The 8,028-nt window shown below is 41.4% G+C and overlaps 1 protein-coding gene across 1 annotated transcript in view; it reads right to left on the reverse strand.

Moving 5' to 3' along the window:
* Nucleotides 1-5,615, reverse strand: part of LOC122753232 (copper chaperone for superoxide dismutase-like) — a 119,001-nt gene extending 113,386 nt beyond the window's left edge. The window contains exons 1-2 of the mRNA XM_044000510.1: nt 5,560-5,615; nt 4,812-5,154 (exon numbers count right to left, since the gene is read on the reverse strand). Of these exons, the coding sequence (XP_043856445.1) occupies nt 4,812-5,154; nt 5,560-5,615 (399 nt within the window). The remainder of the gene's footprint in view (nt 1-4,811; nt 5,155-5,559) is intronic.
* Nucleotides 5,616-8,028: the final 2,413 nt, after the last annotated feature.

An 8,028-nucleotide genomic window follows, 5' to 3' on the forward strand; every position in this document is an offset into this window, starting at 1 on the left:
TTTTCTACTACTCTTAATGTGGCAGATTTCATCATTTTTACAATGTCAAAAATCTTTGGATGGCTAAACCACTGAACCAATAATTCTGTTACATAGACATAGACATAGACAACTATGCACATAGACATATATACCTATGCATATATATATATATAGATATGGAATACACTTATACATAGAGACAAAAACATATTTACACAATATACAGATAGACATACAGATATAGACACATCATCATCATTGTCATGATCATTACAACTTATATTTATGTAGCATCTATTATGTGCCTGGACCTGTGCTAAATTCTTTGCAGTGATTTCATTTGATCCTCACAGTAACCCTGGGAGTTAGGGACTATTCTTATCCCAATTTTACAGTTGAGAAAACTGAGGCTGACAAAACTTAAGTGACTCACCCAGGGTCATATAGCTAGTAAGTGCCTGATACTGGATTTGAACTCAGGATTCCCTGACTCCAGGCCCAATGCTTTAACACTGTATCATATCACCTATCTACCACGGCCATACAATATGTAAAGCACATTAGACATGGGTATATACACACATGCATGTGTGCATGTACATATATACATGTATGTATACACATAAACATATTCATAAACTATACTTTTTTAAATTTAGAAAACATTTGGAATTGTGTAGGTGTAATTTAATTGAACATTCATTTGACCCCTATTGTTTATAAAGAACAGGGTTAAATACTTGATGGAAAAAGAAGGTTTGGATAAAACACATTCCTTGGCCTCCTGAGGCATTAAAAATAGAAGGTGCACAAGACCCAGTATTCCCAGGTCTGACCCAAGATTAAGCAAGAGCTTCTAAATTTTCAGTTTAATTAGTCCATTAACATAGAGGAGGCCAACCTTGTGATAGTAATTCAAGACAAATTACATCTTCATGGTGGTGAAAATGTCCATTGCTTCCTATTTGCCATTTGAATCCTGCCAGAGATTTCAATATAATTCAACAAACACAACAAATTAAAGGCCTATATGAGTAAAGGCACTGTAGTATGTGTTGGGGATAGAAATATAGAAAAGAACATAGTTCTTGCCCTCAAGAAGCTTAATGTATATGCATGTATGTATGTATATACATATATATGTATACATAGGAATAGCTATAATGCAAGTTACTATATGATAAAAAGCATAGGTGACGTCAGATGGAGAGGGAAGAGAAATTGGAGGACTCACTTCCATTTGAGGGGATTAAAGAAGGATCAAGGAAGCTGTGACATTTGATCTGACTCTCAAAAGATCAAGATTTCAATGAGCAGAAAAGGAAAGAGAGGAAGACTATTCAAGGCAATAGAGATAGTTGTAGAAATGCCCAGAAGCTAGAGAGGGCAAGGTCTCAAAGAAATATGCAGTAAATGCTTTTAAAGCAAATGCCAATCTTTATTTGAAACATAGCTAATGAATTCATATTTAACAAACATTTATTCAGATATTATATTTGAAGCACTATGAAATGCATGTATCTGTGTATACACACATACACACACACACACACACACACACACACACACACAGGCATGCACCCACACATTTTGTTTAATTCCTTGAAAGAACTCTAACTTCCCTCAGGCAGGTATCATTTCCACAAATACAGATTATATCCTCTTCACATTTCATGGCCTAATTTCTTTTCTGTCTGTCTGTCTGTCTGTCTGTCTCTCTCTGTCTCTCTCTCTCTCTTTTTTTTGCAGGGCAATGAGGGTTAAGTGACTTGCCCAGGGTCACACAGTGTCAAGTGTCTGAGGCCGGATTTGAGCTCAGGTCCTCCTGAATCCAGGGCTGGTGCTTTATCTACTGCGCCACCTAGCTGACCCACATGGCCTAATTTCAAATTCAAAGATCCTTAAAAGATGCTGTTAGAAAAACATATCACCTATTGGCCAGCTTTCTATGATCCTCTCTAAATTTAACAAAGCCAGTACTGTTTCAATAGACATCACCAGGCTTATAAGACCATATTAAAAACTTCTCCAGCTTTATAGGATAAATTTTGGGAATACCCCAAGCTTGTGCTTCAGTTGATAACTGGCATAGCCTTCAAGGACCCATGGTCACAGCCATACCATTAGGACGCAGAAAAGTGTCTTAGTGCACAGTATATATATAAACATACATTTTTCAATGTTGTCTTTAACTATTAAATAATCCTTATGACTGAGAAATAGTTATTTTATTACAATTGAGGGAATTGTTACAATGGTTTAATTGCAAGAGCTCTTAGTCTGGGGTACGTTAACTTGCTTTGGGGGTGTTGAAAAATTAACTATTTGTTTCAATATAATTGGTTTCCTTTGTAACCAAATGTAATTATTTTTATGCATTTAAAACGTTTTTCTGAGAAGGGGTGCGTAAGCCTCACCAGATTGCCAAAAGAATTCATAATCATAAGACTAATTAAGAATCCCTATCTTAATAATTTTTCTTTGATCTACCTTCCCAGTTCTACTCTTTAGACTAAGATGACATTTTATTAAATATCTTTGAGACTTAATTGAATATTTACTAAATGGATCAACAGATCAATAAATCTTCCTCACAATAGACTATAATTCTATGGAGGGAATTTGTGATTGGATACTGAACAATGAGTCCTCTTTATAAATGTACATTTGAACCCTTGTGCTAACTTTGAGCTGAACATATAATCCATCTGTCTAGCTCCTACTAAGGAATGGCTAATAAAGACAATTCTGCTCAAATGTGCAATAAAAGTGTTGATGTTAAGTAGAATTCAATAACCTCAGATTGGCTCATGACCCATTTTGTAATCTGGAATCCAAAGTAAGAGCTCAATTTAAAAAACATGCACATCACAGAGGGCAGTGATTCCCCATATGTTACAAGAAAATAGACTCTTTTTAAAATGTCTGTTTGTTTATCTAGGAGATGAAGAAGAGATTGAGGTTACCCTTTTAAATAAAGTGGTCCCGCACAGATAGCCTTTGGAGGCACGTGTGTGTGTGTGTGTGTGTGTGTGTGTGTGTGTGTGTGTGTGTGTGTGTGTGTATCTACAGTGGTGGTGATTTCCTATGCCATACAGACCCAAACCATTCAGTTGTAAATGAGTCCTGGATGGCAGTCCATGAACCATGTGCTCATCTCCCATCAGGCCTTGGATTCTATTTGAGTACTCGTGACATTTTTTTCTTTTTAATCTGGATCTATTCCATGCTGGCAGACAACCAAGTTCAGTCTGCTGAGAGTGCTAATAAAGCACATGGAAGGGTTGACTTTTTCAATGCCTATACCTGCCAACACCTTGGGTTGGCTTCCAATTTGGAGGAAAGCCTGTGGCCTTAACATTTGGCTTTGTAATGAGAGAGAATGTTTTTCTCCTATAAACACTCCAATTCATCATTATGGCCCCTGTGTCAAGGCAAGCTTTTAAATCACTGCACCTGGTTACCCAGTTTCCCTCACTCCTGAACCATGGTAGAAGCTTTAGTTTCCCCACCTTTTCAGGCAAAAGTAAGAGAGTTCTGGAGACAAGCTGAGGGCACAGCTGTGTCACATAATACAAGAAGCCCATAAGTAAAGAACAATTTTCTTTTCTTTCATCTCTTTTTGTATGTGATGGTTTCCCTCCCTGGTAAATAGTCAGAATGTTTGGATCAACTTCCAAAACCAATTTTCTTTTTTCTCTCAAGGCCTAAGAAAATTCAACCTTCCATCTTTGCTCCATTTTGTATCATGCCTCCTCTAACATCTTTCTAGGACACCTCACAAGTGTTTATACCCTGATCCCTGGATTCCCATCAATCTAAACGGGAATAGATTATTTCCTGCTTGATTCATAGAATGAACTATTAAGTGTGTTTAGAACAGCTATCACTTCTGTGAGGAGAAATAACATTATGAAGACTCCATATGGATTTTACAGTAAAAGTGAGAAAGGGCTGGAATAACTTTTTCACTTGGGCAGCTCCTTTGGCTCAACCTTACATTTTTGTTTTGTTTTGGGGTTTTTGGGGGGGTTTTGCAGGGCAATTGGGGTTAAGTGACTTGCCCAGGGTCACACAGCTAGTAAGTGTAAAGTGTCTGAGGTCAGATTTGAACTCAGGTCCTCCTGAATACCCCAACATTACTTAAAAAAAAAAAAGCTATTATGTAAGACAAATCATTAATGGAATTTCTGTTCCTCCAATCCAGTTTCTGATTCACTGGCTTCTTGAGAGGGAAAGCAATATTATAGAAACAGTTTGGGGCTGCTTTTTTCTTTTCTTCAGTGGAGGCAGGCAAGGCTTAATGCAAGATAGGGCATGGCCTGCTTTACCAGAGTTAAGTAATCAAACCAAAGACAAAAAAGCTGTTCTTAATTCAGTGCAATTCAATGGTTAAGGACTTTAAAAAAATATTTTTTCCTTTGCAACATTTACACATTACAAATAATTCCCAATTTTAAACTATTCTACTATGAAAGATTTTAAGAATAGCAGTAAACAGATCAACAACAGTGAGATAGCTACAGGTTATTTCTTCTGGTTTATGCAATGAACTAAGAGCCCATAAGCTAGGAATTTCTCACTGAGCTCACTTTTTCTTGACATCACACCCCAAATAAGGGCCAAGGTGAAGATGGTAAAACCAGGAAGGGATGATGGAATTTGTGATCCTCATGCATACACATAAAAGTCAGTGTCAGCCTACATTTAAGGGGTCTTCCCCCACTCCCAACAACCTGCTGCTTTGATAAAATAGTGGAACCTGAATGAGAAAGTAAGACAGGGGTCGCCCTTGTGTATGTTAAGGAATCCATAGACTTACCTCCTACATCGAGCATGACCCTGAGCTTGGCCATAGAAATTTCAGTAACAGGGGGCTGGCCAGTCCCTGGCCCACGGAATTCAGAGTCCACAGGAGATTGGACTGCAGGAACCTGGGTTTTTGCTCTGCCAACCTCTTGGAGGCTGCACTGGGGACAAGGAGTTAGGGGAGGTGGCCTCACCTTTGAGGAGCATCCCCCACTCCAGTGTCCCAGTTTACTGCAGCTTCCAGAATCTTGGCCACCCAGAAATCTGCTGATAGCAGATGTGATGGCTGCTGCTATTAGGGAGGCTTGTTCTATGTAGTGGGAACGATCCTTCCTTTCTCTCTTTTTGGCTAGTCCAAGGTCCCTGTTATAAAAAAATCTTAAAAGCAATATCAAGGAGTTGTGAGGGTGGGGTTTGGGGACCCCAGGCTAATTTCTGGAGTTTTCTCCTAATGTCAGGAGCAGATTGGCTAATAAAATGTATATTGAGGACTGTTATTCCTACATCCCTTTCTGGATCTAGAGTAATATATTTTTTCAGAGAGTCCACCAGGCAACTCATGAAAAGAGCGGGGTTTTCCTTTGGCCCCTGTGTGATCTCCTTCACTTTCTTGTAATTTACCTGTTTCTTAATCCCCCTTCTCATTTCCTCAACAAGGCAAATGATCATGTGGTTTCTATGGGCCCTGTCTTCTCTTTCATGATAGTCCCATATTGGGTCTACAGTTGGAACAGCTGTAGTTCCAGGAACCCCAGCCCAATTTCCAACCTCGGAACATTCATCACCCACTTGGACAACCAGGTCCCAAATCTGTTTTTTCTCATCGGGCTACAATATCTGACAAGAATAATTTGCAAGTCAGTCCAGAAAAGGTCAAACTGCATTGTCACAGACTTAAAGCCATCTATAAACTTTGTGGGGTTCTCTGAGTAACACCCCAATTTCTCTTTAATCTGAGACAAATCTCTCATGGAAAAGGAACATGTATTGGGGTTGTACCCTCCCCAATGGGCAATTCTCATAATGGAAGCAGAGGAGCAGTGGAAGACGCTAGTAGGGACCTGGGTGAAGCAGGTTGGGAAGGGGACTAGGGGGCTGATGGAATAGGTATAGTCACCTGCAGAGGGTCAGGTGGAGATGGAGTCTGAGGATTGGGTGGAAGAGCCAAGGTAATTAGTGGAGTGGATGGGGGAGGGGTAGCAGTCTTTAGCTGTGGAGTGGGTGGGGGAGGGGGTAAAGGGGACTGGGAGAATGGGCATGGCAACTGCAGATGAGGTAAAGCAGATGGGAGTGGCTGCTGAATGAAAGAAATAGAAGAATAGGGAATGTATTGCAGCACCCCATATTAAGACAGGGGTACAGCTGTGAAGGGTATGGCTGTATGGATTGTGGAGACAGTTGTTTGGTGGGGCAAATAGAAGAATACTGACATCCACTCCAAGTGTGGCCAAAGCTTGGCTGTGAAAGGCACAGGAGATTGGTTCTGAGATCAGCTGGTGGGCAAAGAAGAATCCCAGTCATAGAGTGGTATGCCCGGGGTTTACCCATAGGGATGGAAGCAGGTGGGGAAGAAGGGGTGAAGTGAGGAACAGGCAGGGAATGATATTGGGAAGCAGGAGGGGATGGGGTCCAGTGGGTGCCAGAAAGTTTAACTAATTGCTTGTTCCTACCAGCAGGAGGCAGTCATCTAAGAAATCATTGAATTCCTGTGAGGAAGGAGGCCTTTTAGGGTTATTGATAGCAACCTTAGATTCAGTTGGTTTTACTGGGCATATTCTGGTCTGTTCCTTTCCTTTTGAGTTCTGGCTTAAAGCCATAAAGGCCAGTACATATGGAATCTCTGTCCATTTCCCTTCATGCCTGCAAAACTTGTCCAACTGCAAAATGGTGTTATAGTTAAGAGTTCCATGTAAAGGCCAATTCTCTTGGGATTTCAAATGATATTTTGGCCAAACAGTATTACAATAATAGATCATGCATTTCTTTTTCAAATTTGTAAATTCTAATTTAGTCCAATCTCTTAAGATGCAACCCAGAGGTGAACCTTTCAGAACACCCTTTTTCTGCTCCATGGCTGTACCCAGATATCATCCTGTCTAAGGAAAATGGGCTGAATGTGGTTCAGACATTAGATTGAGCTTTCTCAAGGGAGGGAGATGTGGGATGCCCATCTCATGGAAGAGATGAGCTCTGGCAAGGGATAGACACAAAAACACACAAGTTCTTACCCAGAAACATGGAGTCTGAGGGTCCAAGCTTGGTTCAGATGTCTGGCTGAGCTTTTGGGGAGGGAGGGAGACCCAGACTGCCTGTCACTGTCACGTGCAAAAGCTGACCACTTCTACCTCTCTGTGACTCAAACGAGAAGAAGAGTCAGATGGGAGAGGGACACAAAGGGAGAAAAGAAACCCAAAAGGGAGATTCCTAACTCTGGGTTTTATGTGGTAAGAGGAAAGAGGAATTTTCCATACCCTGCAATGTTGGCCTCTAATTATGTTATGGGGAAATAAGTGGGGGTTTGGAGTAGGGGTCCTTAGGAATTCCTCTTTAAAGAATTACACCCTCGAGGAATTAAGAGGGGCGGAGCCAAGATAGAGGAAAGACATTAAACAGAGGGATCCTGATACAATCACCCCAAAAATAGCAATAAAAGAACCATTGGGGCAGAAAAACACACAAAACTTTGGGCTGAGAGATTTCTACAGCTATAGATAGATTTCGGGGGGCCATGCTGGCCCATGAATAAATTCTGACCCCGCAATTGGGCCCACACACCAGATACCCACCTGAGAAATTTGCCCCAGAGCCTCTGAATTGGCTGCAGCACCGGCATCTTCTGGAACCGAGCACATAATCAGGCTGAATAGCTGGTGGTGGTGGTGGGGGGGGGGGTCGGTGTAAGTGCAGGGGTACCAGTGGACTGGGAGGAAGTATTCGACTGTCCCTCCCCAGTGGGCAACCAGAAAGAAATCCTGAGTGGCGGAAGGCCCAGGTTGGGGAGGGGAGCAGGCAGGCTCATCAGAAGCTAAAAACCACACCACAGAAAGCTTTGCTGGTTGGTTGCTTAGTAAGTAGGCCTGAGGTTATCTCCGGACCTAAGAACAGGCCAGGTGAGATTAAAACCTGCCCCCCCCCAAACCAAAACACCTGGGACCCTCTGAAGCTGGGAACAGGAGCAGAGCCAAGAAGCAGCCCCACCCCTACCCCCCAGTGGAGAGTTTAAAATCAAGTGAATGG

This window comes from Dromiciops gliroides, chromosome 1 (genome assembly GCF_019393635.1).
Source record: "Dromiciops gliroides isolate mDroGli1 chromosome 1, mDroGli1.pri, whole genome shotgun sequence".
In the NCBI taxonomy this organism is placed as follows: Eukaryota; Metazoa; Chordata; class Mammalia; order Microbiotheria; family Microbiotheriidae; genus Dromiciops; species Dromiciops gliroides.